Source organism: Archocentrus centrarchus, chromosome 7, assembly GCF_007364275.1.
Source record: "Archocentrus centrarchus isolate MPI-CPG fArcCen1 chromosome 7, fArcCen1, whole genome shotgun sequence".
Classification (NCBI taxonomy): domain Eukaryota; kingdom Metazoa; phylum Chordata; class Actinopteri; order Cichliformes; family Cichlidae; genus Archocentrus; species Archocentrus centrarchus.
Window position 1 is genome coordinate 19,095,359 of NC_044352.1, and position 18,431 is coordinate 19,113,789.

Genomic DNA, 18,431 nt, shown 5'->3' on the forward strand with positions numbered 1-18,431 from the left:
TACATGTAGATGGTATTCTACACAGTAAAAATGCCAGTGTTAAAATCTTAGGTGTAGTGTTAAATAAAAAGTGTTGGTGTTGTATTAACAACACACAGCTGTAAAATAACACTGCCGGTGTAAGTTCTTACATATTTAAGTTGTTAAATTCAAGCGTTAATTAGTTGGTGTTGCTTAAGCCACGCCTTCGCTTTACGGCTGCAAAGTGCCGTCTGCTTTCTGTCGGTTTCCAGCAGTCGCTCGGTCGGACATTACCGTTTCTTTTAACCTGCAGAAGACAAAATTACTTCCTAAAGGTAAGCTAAATGTCCAGACTTGATGTTTTGATAGAAATGTGCTTTTTAGTTTGTGACATCAAAAAATATACTATATTTAACCTATTTTGAATGGAAAGTTCACCAAATTCAAGGTCCCGCCATTTTACCAAATCTAGGGAGCGGTAAATTTGAATTCTAATATTATATTTGGTCAGTTCTAGTAGTCATTTTACAGCGTAAATATGACACGTCTGGCGGTATGGCCTTAAATATTGTCGATGTGTGCATTTACAAAGCTAGCAATACAAACTGCTAATGAGCCTTCAAGAGGACGTGGGTGACGTTCCCTCCAAAAACCATGCTAGCTAGCCATTGATCGCCAGGCTCTGAACCTTGCTGAGGCGCCCTCGCGCACGGCTGAGGATTTCATAGTTTTACTTTTGGACCTCTGCTGTCATTGCATTTAACAAACAGGAGCTGACTCCGCCTGGGCTAGCTCGCTATCATCGCCGTTTGCGCTTATATCATTTAAACAAAATTTGCCATCTACCACAGAGCAGGGGCAGTTTCATTCACAACGGGTGTGCGCACACTTGATTTCGTGGGCTACAGAAATCAAAATGACAACCGGCATAAACGGGAGAAGTTAGAGGAAAAGGGAAGAGCAAAGGAAAATTTCAGGCTTTCTATTTAAAAAAAAAAAAATCAAAGCATGAAAGGTAAATACCAACCTTCATGTATTTTGATACACAAATTGAACATTTAATGCAAAATTTAGGGCTGCAACAATTCCTCGAGTAACTCAAATAATCCTAAAAATCTTCGATACAAATTTGTTGCTTCGATGTTTCCTTTTAATGCTGCAGCTTAGGTGTCTCCGTGTAAGCGGAGCATTTCATTCACATTAGGGACCCTTTAACTGGAGTGGATATTCGCTGACAGGTTTTTCCACGCCCCCACTGCGCTGTGCTGTGGGTGTGCGCATGTGCGTTGTACTTGCTGTGCAGAGAATGTTAGTTTCTTTTTTTTTTCTTTTTTTTTTTTTTTCTTTTCAGCAGCTGTTTTAAGTGCTGTCTGCACTTGCGCAGCCATTACTGAGATGGTGAGCTCAGGTGGCCTGAAAGGAAACGTTTTTCTAGTCCAAAACAGCAGGGCTTGTTCCTGTAAACACAGTTACAGACTTACAGAGACAGAGAAAAATGAGCAGTATGGAAGTTAAAATATGCAGATGAACTGTTAATATGAAAAATAATTTCTTATCCGATTACTTGATTAATGGATGAAGTAATCAATAAAATACTTGATTACAAAAATAATCCATAGTTGCAGTGCTACTTGTGTTCAGAAAGCTATAGTCAAACATTAGTTTTCAGCACCAGTGCTTCTTTAAAATATCTGTAATGTGTTGTCAAAGCTTGGAATGTGTCCATTTTTGTTCTGGAGAAATGCTGGTGCAGGTGGAGCATCAGGCAGTCCAGAAATGGGTTCGGGTTCCAGTGACAGATGACTGCTATGATTACTTGAAATTCATTCAAGAGGGTAAGTTCAGTGCTAATTATGTTGATATGGAAGCTGCCATTAAATAAAGCAAGCTTAGTTTTTCTAACTCAAATGTCTTTCCCCATCATAAAGATAGTTTTTGGCCTTTAGGAATCTGCATTTTAATCAGCACCAGTGCCGTGCCTTTGCCAACAGTCTGGGACATAAACTCTGGGAAGTCATGTAATGGAGTTGAAAAATGAACAACTCTTAACCAATTTCAAAATATGTTGGTGGGTTCTGCTAAGTGTAATTGCATGTTGGACCTAAAGGATAAAATATGGTCACTGCATAAATAATTATTGGTTTGGAGGATGGCATGTCAAAACTTGGACAGGGGTAATTTATGTTGCCCAAAAAAGAAGATGTGGATTTGTCTAACAATTCTTAGTAGAAAGATTTAGGCCCATCTATGTGTTCCTCATGTCCAGCCTGTTTATTAATTCCCCTCTCTTTATTGAAGTAATGAGCTTTGTTGGAGTAATAATTCATTCATTATTGTTCATAAAAATGGTTATGTAAAATTTTGGTGAACTGTGTTCAACAATAGAGGCAACACTTCATGATAAAATTTACTATTTTAACCAGCAGCTCATTGTCTGAAAATGTTATTTGAAATATATTTTAATTATAAATGTGATTGTCCCTTTACAGTTCTAACCATGTTTTAAATTAGCAGGTTAAGATGAGTATTTTTGTTCCCTTCCAGTTCATGCTAAATTCAACTTGGCAAGTGGAGTCTCTGTAGACCTGAAGGACTCATCTGGAGTCGATGTGGATGCTGATATTTTTGATGAACTCCTGAGGTCTGCTACAGTATCTTTCAAAGTAGTCACTGAGCGCTTTGGTAAGACATAAAAGCATTAAAACAAGTGTTACTTCTAATGCATTTAAAAATATATATAAAGCGAAAGTTATTTTAATTTGTTTACTAATGAAGTTTCTAAATTTTATACAGTGGCCCCTGTTGATCAGAGTGAGGTCACAGATGCTTCCTTCAGTTCTGAAGATGGCTCATTCTCGTCAGTCGAGTCTCCAAGCTCAGCAAGCTCATCTTCTACAGTGATTACAGAGAACACCAAAGCACAGAGAAGACGACTGGTTGAAGGACCACCTGACAGTGAGATGGCAAAAAATGTGAGTTGGTTCAAGGTTGGAAATAGAACGTTGATCCATTTTTAAAATTCATAGCAGGATGACATGTGAAATCTGTTGCAGATTGTCTATGTAGCTCTGCACCAAAAACCAGGAGGAGAAGATGTAATAAAAGAGTACAACAAGACCAGAAGTCTCTCTGATCCAACAAGAAAGAAACTTGTCAACATTTTAGTGGCGGATATGATTGAAAGTCATGGGTATGTAATCAATAAGTCTCAGCCATCTGTATGGGGGCGGAATTTAACCTTTATTTTTTCAACTGGTTGCACTGTAATTTCATCTTAGTTAAACACATACATGTATGAAATCCACAGAAATGTCAGAATTATTTGAAAAACAATTAACATAATGATTATTCAAATAGTTTGTAATTGCTGAGAAGGGGCTTAAGAGGTTTTAAGTTTACTTATTGAATACATTAAATATATAATTTCTATTCATAACCCTTTGCACAGTTGGTGTGTTTGTTTAATCCCTATGTGAAATGGCAATATTTTTATTGAATTGTTTTTTAGGAGAGTCCCTCCTGTCAACATTCGCATTACCTACGCCCTGGGAATTGTCACCCTCTTCCCCAGTTTGAAAGATAATGGCTCACCGACTGGCTATGTGAGTATTAATTTGCAGGAACCCTGAATGTTCTCTTCTTGGGTCAAAATCTGTTTGGACTTTTATTAATTTTGGGGGGGGGGGTGTCGATTAACCGTTGCAGCCCAGCTGTAATTGTCCTTTTGAATGGAATGTAATAGACAGTTTGTCTTGTCTGTTCTGTTCTGTGATAGGAGCATTACTATGATCCTCTCAGTGGACAGGGCTATCTGGCCTATCGATTGAAAACAGTTCAGCGTAACACTGCAAGTGACTTCAAGAGGAGCTCCAAGTCTGCTCATCAAGGCGGTCCGAGAACTCTGAGGGAGACCTTAACATCTGAACAGCTGTTTGGTGATGGATGCAAAGAAGCAATGTCCATGATGAAACATTCATCAGACCAGGAAGTTGTCAGGGAGAAAATGAAGGCAACATTTAAGCATAGACAGAATATGCTTCATGATCTGGACCAGTCATCACTCATCTTGGATCACTTCCCAAGATTCTTGGATACACCAGGCTTAGTAAGAAACTCAGACAGATTTAATTAACTGATTGATTTGTTGAATTGGATTGTGATGGCATTTTTTTTCTCTGTGCTAGATTGAGCAGGACTTCATCATGCTCTTTGGAGAAGACATCTCGGGGAAGTTCATCGCAAGATGGCCAACATTCTATAAACCGAGGGTCACCACTGTCAGCAAAAGCCTTCGACAGAGTGCTCATCTGGATGACCTTCTGTCCACTCAGGAGGAATCAAGTGATTATGGTAGGTATTAATAGATCTCTCTACATATGCATTTGCATGCTGTGATTCTTAAGATGGTGTGTGTTATTTCATTAGAATGGGATAGTGACCTGGCAGCTATTCTCCTGCTGGTTCATCTCTTGCCTCCAACCGCGAAGGGGAAAAGACAGGGAAAAATTAGTGCACCTCAGGCTGCTGACCGTGTTATCAAGTTCATGAAGGTATGTTTTTGGCATGAATTACTTTGCTTCACTTACAGTAAATAGGTCTCACTTTTCTAAAACTAAATTTAAAAAGTGAAATATCCACCCATCCATTCACTTCTGCTTATCCTATTCAGGGTTGCGGGGGGGGAGGGGCTGGAGTCTATCCCAGCTGACATAGGGCGAGAGGCAGGGTACACCCTGTACAGGTCGCCAGCCTGTTGCAGGGCCAAAACAGGGAGACAGACAACATCCACACTCACATTCACACCTATGGGTAATTTAGAGTTTCCAATTAACCTAACCCCAGTAAGTGCATGTGTTTGGACTGTGGGAGGAAACCGGAGTACCCGGAGGAAACCCACGCAGACACGGGGAGAACATGCAAACTCCACACAGGGAGAGAGGGAGGGGCCTGGGCCAAGGTGGAATCAAACCCAGGCCTTCCAGATGGTATTCTAACTGAGGCAGCAGTGCTAACCACTGTGCCCCCCCCCCCCCCCCCCCCCCAAAAAAAAAAAACAAATAATAAAATGTCCTTAATTTGTTGCTTGTGAGGGAATAAGAGCAATCATTTCTAACATGCTGTCTCTCAATCTTAGGTGGGGACAAGCATGGCGACCTTCCTTGCCAAAGTTGGATCTGCACAGCCCTTCCTCCTCTGCGTTGGAGAAAAGAAGAGCAGGATACAGAAATTCTACATCATCCTGGATCAGAAGCCCATTCCCTGTGTGGCACAGACTGCAGTGGCTGCCTTCGATGAACTGTTTAAGGCACACTTTGTGTTTGCTGTGTCCTATGATGCAACCCTCCTCAACTTCTACACATTCATCCAAACAACGGTTTATGGCATTGATGTTGCAACAACAAAGGAGAGCCCCAGAGTCAAGAAAATTAGAGTGAGGATTAACAACACTTGAATATGCTAACATGTTACATTTGTAAGGTTCAGCACAGAAATTGTTCAACTCTTTTCCAGCATTTGAAATTTAGTCATGCTTTGTATCCAGGGCACAAATTGCGTTTGAAATGTGGGGAACATGGCTGTTCATCTGTTTTTTACACGTATTCTGGGTTCAAGAAGCACTTGCTGAAAGCACACGGAAACACATTTGCCACAGATTCTGTTTATAAGGGCAATGTTGGTACAGATAGTGTTGAGACAGATGATGTTTCTGCTCATGACCCATTGAGTAGCTCTTCTGTTGGTCAACAAAGTCATGCTAAAAAGAAGCAGTTAATGGATATGTGTAGCTCTGTTATTGCCCAAGTTCAAGCAGCTGGAGTTTCTGAAAATATTGTGCAGTCTTTAACTTGTTCAATGGAGGAGGTTGTTAATGATGTTCATATTCAAGCACAAGATGCCGTTCTTAAGTGTCTTTCATCTGAGGTGAATGAACAAACCTTAAACAAAGTCAGAGAATGTTTTGAGAACATAGAAAATCCATTCACACACCTTAACACTGAAAGAAAGAGGCAAAAGTATTTTGAAAAAAAATGGAAAATTGTTGAACCAGTAGAGCATGTTCTTGGAGTACGTTATGATACACGTTTGGATAAAACCACAGGTGTATACAGTCAAATTCCTGTTAATGACAAATTTATGTATGTACCTATTTTAGGAACTCTTGATTCATTGTTCACCAACCAAGAACTCAGTACCTGCTTTCAACAGGTAAAGTGTCATGAAGATGGGATATATAGAGACATCAATGATGGTTCCTATCTCAGAAATCACTCATTATTTTCAGAGCAAGAACATGCACTCCAAATACAGCTGTATTACGATGATTTTGAAACGGCAAATCCACTGGGACCCAAAAGGGGTTCACATAAACTTGGCTGTATTTATTTTATTTTAAGAAATTTGCCAGCTAAACTCAATTCAGTTTTGATGAACATTCATCTAGTTTCTCTTTTCCATGCCGAGGACTTAAAGAAGTACGGTTTTGGTCCAGTCTTGCAGCCTCTTGTTAATGACTTGAAATGTCTCGAGACAGAAGGTATTAAGGTCCCATTTTCTGATACACCATTAAGGGGTTCAATTGTTCAGGTTACTGGTGATAATTTGGCATTGCATAGCCTTTTTGGCTTGGTTGAATCGTTCAGTGCAACTTACTGTTGTCGATTTTGTTTAACTGATAAAACAAAGCTTCAGTCAGTATTCAGTGAGGATGACCAAGACCTAATTTTTCGCACAAAAGAGCTCTATTCAGAACATTTCAATGCTGTGGCACAAAATCCCATTCTTGTCCATTCTTTTGGTGTAAAAAGAGAATGTCCTCTTAATGCACTGCAGTATTTTCATTGTTCAAACAATTACGCAGTTGATATTATGCATGACCTTTTGGAAGGTGTTGTGCAGTATGAACTTCAGCTTCTTTTTCAGTACATGGTTAGGACTTCCATAGATTTAAACACCCTTTCAGAAAGGATACAGAGCTTTAACTATGGATACCTTGAGAGAAACAACAGACCTAGTGCAGTCAAAATTGATGGTAGCAATGACCTTGGCCTCAATGCTATTCAGTCATGGTGCCTCTTACGCAATACACCCTTGATTTTTGGAGATATAATTAATAGGAATAACAGCTACTGGAGGGTAATTCTTCTCTTGATTCAAATCGTCAATATTGTGTTCTCACCAAAAATCACAGATGGTATGACTTATTTCTTAAAGCATTTGATTTCTGACCATCATAAACTCTTTAAGTCTGTATTTACAGACAAGAAGCTGATTCCAAAACATCATCTGATGATTCATTACCCCAGATGCATCAGAAAAATAGGACCACTCATCCATGTGTGGTGTATGAGATTTGAAGGTAAACACAATTTCTTCAAGAAATCTGTGAAGAACTTTAAGAACATAACCAAAACACTGGTAAAGAAGCACCAGAGGCAGCTGGCTTTTCATTGGGAGAATTTTTACTTTCAAAGGTTTCAGTTTGGTCCTCTTAAAGATTACCCAATAAGTGAACTAGATTTCAGTGAGGTCTTAAGGTCTTGCCCCAGGTTGAATGTGCCTTGTGTATCCACAGCTTCATGGGTGAAAAACTTTGGAACAGAATACCATATTGGAATGATTGTCTGTACAAGTACTGAAAATGAAATGCCTGTTTTTCAAAAAATTGTTAACATCATAGTCAAGGATGATGAAGCATTTCTTTTGACTGCTAAAGTCATTACAGAGTATTTTGATGATCATCTGAATGCTTTCAGAATAGAGATTGTGGATGATGTGTTTGCTGTTATCTGTATCTCTGATCTGATATATTATCAGCCTTACGACAGGCAGTTTTCAGCTGACAGTGATGAAATAACATATATTGTGCCCCGCTGCTGTTTTATATGAGCTGTGCATTGAAGGTCTTTAATATTTAAATGGGTTTAATAAAAGTTAAACTTTCCATTTCTGTGTAATGTTTTGAATATTTATTATATATTTTTCCACTGGATTTGGTTTGTATTGACACCTTGTGGTGTGCATAATTTACCTTTTTAACACCACATTTTGTTTTGTGAGTAACACTATACTGGTGTTACTTTTAACATTACGTTTTAACACCAACACCACTGTAATGTTAATGTGACACCTGGTATTGTTGAATAGTAAACAATGTCTGGTGTTAATTTAACAAAAAAATGGGTGTCAATCTTTTAACACTTTCACAAATGTTATTTTAACACCAGGTAGTGTGGACACATATAGACACTTTGTCGGTGTTGAAATTAACACTGTGGGTGTGAAATTAACACTGGAATTTTTACTGTGTACCTGTGAGGCAGCACTGCTAACCATCATGCCACCATGCAGCTGCGCATTAATCCAGTCTGTTAAAACTGGTATAAACTAGATTTTTAGCAGGTGCAAAACTTGATCATATTAAGTTGTTTGAACTCAAACACATGATTACAATAAGATAGACCATCAAAAAGTACAGTCTACTCAGCATTAACAAGTAATGTTCACATTCTAGCCAATTTTAAGTAATATGAACTCAATATTTTTAAGTGGAATCAAAATCTGGGTTTACAGTGTAGGTTGGATCCCCTTTTGTCTTCAGGGCTACCTTAATTCTTTGTGACATAGATTCAACAAAGTGCAGGAAACATTCCTCAGAGATTTTGTCCATATTGACATGATAGCATCACATAGTTGCTGCAGATTTGTCGGCTGCGTCCCCATGATGTGAATCTCCTGCTCCACCAAAACCAGAGGTGCTCTATTGGATTGTAATTTGGTGTTTGTGGGTTCCATTTGAATACAATGAACTCACTGCCATGTTCAAGATACCAGTTTGTGATGATTTGAACTTTGTGGCATAGTGCATTATCCTGCTGGAAGCAGCCATCAGAAGATGGGTACACTGTGGTCATAAAGGGATGGACATGGTCAGCAACAATACTCAGGTAGGCTGTGTCATTTAAATAATGTTCACTTGGTACTAAGGGGCCTAAAATGTTCTGAGTAAATACCCTTACATCATTGCACCACCAACAGCAACCTGAACTACTGATACAAGGCTATTGTCCAGTTTTAGCATCCCAGTTTTGGTCTTCTGCTGCTGTAGCTCATCTGCTTTAAGGTTCGATGTGTTGTGCATTCAGAGATGCTCTTCTACATACCTTAGTCTAACAAGTAGTTATTTGAATTACTGTTGCCTTCTTATTAGCTCAAAGCAGTCTGACTATTCTTCTCACTGGATATTTTCTCTTTTTTGGACCATTCTCTGTAAATCCTAGAAATGGTTGGGCAGGAAAATCCCAGAGGATCAACAGCTTCTGAAACACTCAGATCAGCTTGTCTGGCATCAACAATCTGCCACATTCAAAGTCATTTAAATCACCTTTCTTCCCGATTATGATGCTCAGCTAGAACTGCAGCACCTCATCCTGATCATCTTGACCATGTCTACATGCCGTGAGTCACATGACTACAATGCACTGAGTTACTGCCCTGTGTGATGTTTGATTTAGACATTTTTTTAACAAGTAGTTGAACAGATGTACCTAGTGGCCGGTGAGTGCAAATTCAAAGCATTATAACTTTTATTTATTCAGAGCACTTTATTTTCTGTTTCAAAATTTTTATAAGCTGAAAGGTCAAAGCAAAAAATGCACAAACGCGACACTGGTTTACAGTTCAAACTACGTACCTGAGCATCTGCAATGGCCTTTGTCACACAGCAACCTTATTCACAGGCTGTGAAAGCGATCACAGTTAATATTATTAAAAACACTGAATGAATGCTTTGGAGAACAATGGGGCATTACAACACAGAGGGAAGATAAATCAGACTTGGGAAAAACAGATTGTACTTGTTATTGAGATCAATTGTTTTGCTCTTTTTAGTAGATTTGCTGACAACACAAACAAACAGAAAATTACCATCTTTATGCTTGGCAACAACATTAAAAAAGGTATTTTTTTTTATTCTTTTTTTTGAGATTCAACTTATTACAGTTGCATCATTATCTCTAGTTACCCATAAGATAACACCCATAACAGGTATTTTATATCAAAATCTTTTCTCTTCCTGTATGATGTTTGCTTTCATGCAGACAACTTTCTCTCAAAACAGTAGGTGAAAAATGTATGAAAAATCTACCTGAAGAGTAGTACATTCATTTGTCCCTCCTCTCCTCCTTTTTTATGATCTAACAACAGTGATTAGGAAAGTGCAGGTGTAGGCCAATAATGCTCTACAAGCACATATCTCCCTGCTGCTTGTATTTTGATTTAATTGTGTTTTTAATTACGTTCCTCCCACATAATCTATTTCACTTGTAACTATGTCTCTGTATGTAAGAAGCTTCAACCTCAGTTTTTACTGTGATTTTTAGGCGTTAACTGTGAACAGGAACACAATGTTCAGACAGATGCGTGCACACACACACACACACCTTACTGAATATAGTGTATATGAGTGCCTATAAAAAAAAAGGGGAGCATGCAAAATTGTACACACTTGAGTACCCTTCAGTGAACACTCTCACAGCTCTACATGTAGACTAATGAATACATTATAACAACACTTTAGAGTCAGTGCAGATAATGAAGTCTATTTGCATAATGAAAGGGGATGAATCAAAAGGTAATTTTACAGTACCCTCTTGTCCCCTGCTAAAATGTAGGCCGAAAAGAAGGAAGGGAAGAGGGTGTGAGGTGTTGCATACACTTGCATCCTTACTCCAGAGAGCCTTTTTGAAGTTGTGAGCAAGGTTGTTTTCTTTTCTTTTCTTTTTTTAAACAGCCATTAGGAAAACAAAAAAGAACCTTCGTCCCTCTGCAGGTCACACACATAATCTCAATGTCATCACAGACGGGCATTTCAAACACACAATTACACACGTCCGAATATGCAAAACCCCATGAAAGCAGGTGGCACAATTCTTCGAACACATCAATATGAAAACAGTCCAACAATTTCCTACAATCAGTTTTTCCCACCTTTCCACCTACCTCTCCTATCACTTCTCTCTGCATCCACCGAATTCTCCATCCATCCCCCTCCAAAGCCTCCAGTCAGCAGTCAGCTATAGAATTCCATTACAGCCTAGTGATGCAGCACTTCAAAAGAGGGAGAGCTGCATGAGTGTGTGTGGTACTCTGGCAATGAGTACATGTGCAATACAGTGCAAGTCAGACAAATTTTTTTTTTTTTTTGTTATGTACAGCAAATGTCATCATCAGATGCACAACACTAATGTCCCCAGCCAATATTTATCCTGCACTGTGTGAAAGCTGTTTTTTTTTTTTTAATCTGACACGTGCTGTAAGCAATTTGGGTTTGGCTGAAAAACATGATGTCTTGCAAGGATGTTTGCAGTAGTTGCAGGTGCCTCTCCATCCAAAATATTTTTATCCAATGCAAAGTTTGACTCAATTTTAAACTGAAAAGTGTGAATCTGTATGCTTCCCCATGAAATATGGTGTAGAGGGTGCAAAAAGAAAGCCGAACCAGTCATCTGCACCTCCTTTCCACACCCCCAGTGTGAACTCCTTCGTAGTTTGAGCACTGTTTTTTTTGTCATTATCTTGCTGCATGATGAAGGATCTCCCAATCAATTTGGTTTCATCTTTCTTTAAACTGACAGACAAAATGTTTTCATAGATTTCTGAGTTCATAGTAATGCTGCCATCATGCGAGACATCATCAATGAAGATTAAAAAGCCCATCTCAGAAGAAGCCATGCAAGCCCAGACCATTACATTACCTCCACTGTGTTTCAAAGATGAGCTCGTATGTTTGGGATCCTGAGCAGATTCTTTCTTTTTCCTCAAGCTCCCAGGTCTCTGACAGAAGACCTGAGCTTGGAGGACAAAGACCAGGGCGAGTGAGGGGGAAAAAAAAATAAAAAAGAAACATACAAAAGAAAAAGATATATATATATATTTTTCTTTTGTATGTTGTTTTTAATGGTCTATTGTTGAATTAATTTTTTATTGTTTTGACTTTCTAATGAAGTGGAAAAGACATCTGGCTGCAGTATGGTGAAGCAGCAAATCAAACAATAAGAACAAGCTGTCACAATGTGTTTGTAACAATAATAAATAAATAATATTTGTATCTTGTTTTAAAGCTGCATCCACACTGGAAGTGACTCACAGCATTTGGCGACTAAAGACCTTAGAAAATGAATGACATTCTGTGACATTAAACTAACTATCAGGAAACACCCAAGATAAACTCCTCTCAACTTCCAGGTGGAAACTGAAGGAACTGCCAATTAGAGCGCAGATCTGGTAGCAAATACTTAGATGGCTACTTATGCAGCTAGAGCATGAAGTGCCCGCAAGCAGCCAGCCCTCAGCTTCTAAGCCATGCACAACACAGCCTTACAGATTGATTCAGTTCTCCATCCTGCCAAATGTGTAAATTTTTTTGGTGATATATAGATCTTGTATTGTAATATTTCTTTGATTTTAACTTGTGTTCTCTTATGACTAAAACCTGTGGTGGAAATCTGAGCTGAATCTTTATTCAAGAAAACTTTATTTTGCCTACATACAATTTTTTTGATAAAAGGCCAAGTTTCTGCCAGCACCCCCTATCTAACTTTAGATAACAAGATCTAGAAGTCATCTATGGAGGTGTGGAAACTCAATTCAACATATCTTCAGTTTTATCCTTTAAAGTACACTAGTGTTAATTGGCCAGATGTTAAGTTAGACAACATTTGCCTTGTGCTGCTTCAGTCTCCTCTGGTGATAAAAACAGCCTGTGTAGCAGACATATACTTACTGAAACTACAAATTTAAGGACAGCACTCCCATATTTAACTCACAGAGGTACAGAGTCATTAACGTTGTGGTAATTGCAGACAGCTGCAGAAGGGGAGCTTTGAGAATTCAAAACAACAGACAACAGCAGAAGAATCTGACTACGTCAACGGGTAAACATTTATCATATAAGTTTGTGGGTGGGGGTAGGGGTGGGGTGGGTAAGAGTTTCATCTCCAGTGCAGCTCCCTTCTTTTCAATTAGATTGTTCCTGCATTTCCATTGGTAAATAATTCACAGGCCGAACCATCAGCAGACGGGCATGGCTGTATAAATGTTTTAGTGTGTGCGCGGGGTGGGCAGTGAGTGATGTTGGAGATGGTTGGTGTGGGGTCTGACGATGGAAACCGTTTTTTTAGCCATGTTTCCTGTGCTTTCAAACATTTCCTGCTCTGCCTGTCTTCCTGTCCGTCTCACTCTCTCTCTCTCTCTCCCTCTGATGGACTAGATGAGGTTCTCTTTCCATGTTGTCCTGAATGTAAATGGAAGAAGTCAGCTCCAATCCATGTCAAATAAAGAGAGCAGAAAAAAGGCACTCACAAATAGTGGGAATGTAGGTCAGACATCGGTAACACGAGAAATAACCTGGGAGACGCACAGCATTACTGTGTGTGTGTGTGTGTGTGTGTGTGTGTGTGTGTGTGTGTGTGTGTGTGTGTGTGTTTATGTTGTCACTCATGGGAAGCAGATTTTTTTTCATATTTTGTGTTGTGTGTAAAATACTGTTGGTCAGATACAAATTGGTTGAGACAACATTATTACTGAGAGCTTAAAACGTAATTTTTTTTTTTTTTTTTTTACTGTTTAGTTTGGGACTTTGTTAAGTTTAACATTCTCTTAAAAGACTCTGAACTGAATTAAAAAAAAAAAACAAACAAAAAAAAAACCTTCCATCATGTCTGTTTTTGTCTGTATAAATCTGGAGGGGTGAAATGTTTGCACCTAAAGAACTCATACCTTGGGTCAGTAATGTTTATATATTTTATTCATAGAGCACTTTTCAAGGTACTCAAAGATGCTTTATCCCTATATATGCAATAAACCTCATACAAAGAGCAAATCAATATTTGATGTGACCACCCTTTGTCTTTGAAACAGCACCAATTCTTCTAAATACACTTGCACACATTTTTTTTTGAAGGCTCTTGTATGGAGGTTGCTAAAAGCATCTTGGGCACTTTCCACAGTTCTTCTTCAGGGCGTCTCAGTGTCTCCCAGAGACTGGCTCTCTGTGAGGGCCATACCATTTCTTGAATGACTCCTTTCTAGATGTCCTTCTTCCCAGCAACATTTTCCAGCTCCTGTGGTACCCTACGGTTCTCTCAGGCCAGATGACATACATAATCTCTTCAGCGTGCTTGATATACAACAGGGTCTCCTCCCAGCTGGACATGCAAGAAAAGCCTCCAACTTGAGTGTCACTCTCAGCTACAAACGGCCCCAGTGCATGCTGAAGGTCATTCTCTCATGAAACCACAAAACCCCATCATCTATAGAGAAATGAGGCAATTCTGAGGTTTCCAAATAAGACCCACTCATGCACCCCATTGTGCCTTGAAATTCTGTGCAATAAAACTACAAACAGAATCAAGGCAACCAGGTGGTTAATGCTGAGACTACAGACACAGCTCTCAATCTACTTGTAGGACCAGATGGCTCGTACAAACGACCCTAATATTTCCTAGTCCTGCCTTACCTTCCCGAGGGACCTTTTTCTTTTGTCTGAAAAATGCAAGCAGACTCACTTTAATAAAGAGAGATGGAGACACAGTGACGTCACCCAGTGGTTTTCAACTTCATGTTGTGGAGACTCAATATTAGTGTTTGGCTGCTACTGTGTATGTGCTATTTTTTGGAGACAGAGGTTAACAAATCTGGATAAGAGGGTGGTGTGCTAAATTATCAGCTAACACTAGCAAGCTACAGCTCCCTGTGTTGGGACACTGGCCAATCAAATTGGCCCCTAAATTCAGTACTTGTTTAAATATGTAATTAATATTAATTTAGTTTAAATATAAAAACACCCACCATTCAGTTGTTATGAAGAGGGAAGCTGTTCACAGAGGCAGCCACTAGAGGAATTGTTGGCTTCATTTTGTTGGCTTCAACTCCAGAGATAGCTGCTTGATGCAGACTGATCAAACTTGCAGAGTCCCTCCAGTAATCTTGTTAGGGCAAAGAGCCGGTCCTCTGTGTGAGGTTTCTCCCCGAGCCTTCAAACTCAGAGGATAGGTTGGTCTGGTGCAGGAGTTTCTCCAAGTGCTTCATTCACTGCCCAGTGATGTCAGTAGTTCTTTGTGACTGCTGAAAATGGCCTGGAATAGGCCCTTCTGTCCCTTTTGGAGTTGTCAGATGGGTCAGCAGAACTTACTTGAGGCTAGGGGCAGACAGAAGCCCTTCTCCATAGCCTCCCTGAACTCCTCCCACACGCAGACTGTTGCATCTGCAATCAGTGCAGCTGTGGTCATTCTAGCTTGCCTTTGACTCTAGCAGTTGCTATTTTCCAACTTTGCTGGCATAGTTTACTTTTCAACCTTTAAAATTAAGTCATTGACAAACTGTCACTTTCTATATGGACACAAGTTTCCTGAGCCAATGGCATTACAGATACAGATATTTATTTTTTTGCCTTGGAATAATTCAGTATTTCTAATAAAGAAACAATGAAGACAAAGACAAAAGAAGATGTGAGGCCTGACTGGAAATTAAACCACAGGAAAGTGATTACAGTATGAATGTTTAAGTCACCATCATGCATTAATGTTAAACATGGGCCTGTTTAAGATGCAATCTTTAGGATTGATCTAGACATTTTGTTTTAAAATCTAGCAATCCCACTCTTAATTACTGTACTCTCTGTGCCAGCTGCCTTAGCCTGCTATTGTTCATGTGCTGCCTCCCTTGAAGAAAACCAAATTCTATGGCTTTTTTTGTGTCAGAATCCCCAAAGCACCACACCAAATCTGTCATTTCTCCTCTGACTTGCAGAGCACCAAACAACAAACAAAACAAGACAAAAAAAAAAACAAAACAACAAACAAAAAAAAAACAGGAAGCAGCTTCTCCTTTTAGTCAATGATGACAAATGCCCCATGCAGTAAATCATTTTAGCTAATGCTAATTAACAGTGTTCTCATGAGTAACTTGAAGACGGCCAAAAATAAAAACTCCCCCTAAAAGTCCAAACACCATATCTTGGCATCCAAAATGAGAGCTTTGTGCTCTCTGCACTCTGTACTGCGCCAAAGATTGTTTACGAGGTAAAAGAAGCATCCATTTGTAGAAGTGAATTTTCTCTCTGTGACTCATTGTTTCACATCACTTTCAGGAGCCCCAGTCTCTTGGGTAAATTCAATTCAAATGTCACGTCTTAGTTTAGAATTTAGTTTATAAATTCTTTATAAGTTTATAAATGCAACAGCTTTAAGACAGGGCCTATACACTGTAACCAATTATCTTGTGGAAATAAGGTGAATTACTTCAGTGATACATATTTCATCAGCATTCATATATAACTTTTTACTAAATGCATGTGTAAGCCTGTAAATCTGAGAGCAGGCATGGGTGTATTATAGTGTAAATGAGAGATTTATTTATTTACTTACTTGCAGAAATAGAGTGATGTCTCCAGTCAATATTTTTTTTTCTGCAGGGTGAGCAAACTGGTTTATTTCTTAATCTGCCAAAAAAAAAAAAAAAAATCACCTCCACATGGATGAAATAGATTAATAAATTATTCATTACCTATGTACAAGTTAAAAGCTTATTAAAATGATCATAAGTTGAACCCTTGGGTTCAAGTAGACAAAAGATCTCCTTTTTCAGTGCTCAGTATTCTTCAGAGGACGATGAGATACTGAGAACTGAAACTGTGAAGCAAAGATGGCTGACTGAATGCTGCTCTCGTTATTAGGCCAGAAGGCAGAGCAAGTCAGACTGGGGTTTGGCTGTAAACGGGGTCCGATTCACGCATTGACAGGAACAACGTTCGCCGACACCATTCTTGTCTGATCAGCTGTAGCTATAGGAGCCTCACAAGTAGAAGTTTTCTGAAGTTCGCAAGTGAGTGAGCAAGTGGAAGAGCTAATCCAACAAGTAGTTAGCTGCACAGTCACCACAATATACCATTTTTTTAGCTTCTCTTATTATTTTTTTTGCATTTATTTATATAGAACATTTAATTATATGACTAAAACAAATAAAGATTTATGCTTCCTTGGTTTTCCTTTCCTTTAGAATCACTACCTTAGATTAATAATTTACTGTATCTCTTAGTACTTCTAAATATTATGTACAGAGGCAAGTGATGTTCTTTCTTTCAGGAACCTACATCCAACAAAGCCTCCATTGTAAATCTTCACTGCATCACTACAATAAAGAATAAACTACGCAAATACAGCAAAAGCAATTCCATATTTGGAGGACAGGGTGGAGAGTGGGTTGAGAGATATCCAGAACCCAAATTAACCCAATTCATACTGGATGAATAGACCGAGGAATAAAACATTGGACAATCAATGCAGCACATGAACATTACATGCATGTAAAAAGAAAAAAAAGAAGAAGAAGAAAAAAGTGTATTATTTTGATTTGTATTAACTTTGTGCCCAAGCGTGATCAATTTCTGCGCTCTGAAGACTGAGTGACACCGGCCCTGTGCTCTAGTTGTTTGAGACAAGGCTATTTGTTTCAGCTGACAGGAGCCCAGGGCAGCAAAGACAGAGTAAAAAAAAAGAAAAAGAAAAAGGAAATAGAACAGAAAGTGAGAGGACAGAGAGAGTGAGAAAAGGACAGGGACGATTTCACTCACGTCAGACACAAAATTCACACATTTGCCTGTAATTCATGCAACGGGAAGCTTAAAAAAAAGAAATAATATTGCGCACCAGCAGTGAAGAACTCATAGCTGTTCTCTCATAACTGAGCACAGGGAGACCCTCAGACTGGCAGATAGTAAAGTCAGTCTGTGTATTGATGCAGTGTAATTAGAACAGGCAGTTAATAAATATATATAGAAATATATTAAAACATACCGTACGTACCATACCGTACACACATGCCGTACGTACCATACCTTACATATAAATTTTTAGATATTTATATTTTTTATATTTTATATTTTAATAAATACGTAGAAATATAAATATACATACCGTATGTACTATACGTACCTCACATACAATACCGTACAGACCGCACGTATCTTACTGTACATACCATACTGTACCTACCGTACGTACCGTACATTCCATACCATACATACCGTATGTACCATACCGTACAAACCATACCGTACATACCATACCTTACATATATTATAAATGTTTAGATATTTATATTTTTATATATATATATATATATATATATATATATATATATATATATAAATTTTTTAGATTTATTTTTTATATTTTTATACATATATGTAAATATAAATATACATACCATACCTTACATACAATACCGTACATATCTTACCGTACATACCATACTGTACCTACCGTATGTACCGTACATTCCATACCACACATACCGTATGTATGGCACATACCGTACAAACCACACCATACCTTCCGTACATACGTACAGTCCACAACATACATACCATATGTACGTACAGTATGTACCATACCGTACAAAAATATTATTAA

General features: G+C 38.6%; 1 protein-coding gene across 1 annotated transcript; it reads left to right on the top strand.

The window, feature by feature from the left end:
- The first annotated feature begins 281 nt into the window (after positions 1-281).
- On the top strand, positions 282-7,903 carry LOC115783769 (uncharacterized). Its single transcript, XM_030734757.1, has 10 exons — positions 282-296; positions 1,701-1,796; positions 2,506-2,643; positions 2,755-2,933; positions 3,015-3,151; positions 3,470-3,563; positions 3,737-4,066; positions 4,146-4,311; positions 4,387-4,511; positions 5,096-7,903. The coding sequence occupies exons 2-10, from the start codon at positions 1,703-1,705 to the stop codon at positions 5,411-5,413; spliced, it is 1,581 nt and encodes a 526-aa protein (XP_030590617.1). The 5' UTR covers positions 282-296; positions 1,701-1,702; the 3' UTR covers positions 5,414-7,903.
- The last annotated feature ends 10,528 nt before the right edge of the window (positions 7,904-18,431 follow it).

Coding starts and splice junctions, on each gene's coding strand:
- LOC115783769 (XM_030734757.1), top strand. CDS start 1,703: ATGCTGGTGCAGGTGGAGCATCAGGCAGTCCAGAAATGGGTTCGGGTT. Junction 2,644..2,754: donor AGTAGTCACTGAGCGCTTTG/GTAAGACATAAA, acceptor AATTTTATACAG/TGGCCCCTGTTGATCAGAGT. Junction 4,312..4,386: donor GGAGGAATCAAGTGATTATG/GTAGGTATTAAT, acceptor TTATTTCATTAG/AATGGGATAGTGACCTGGCA.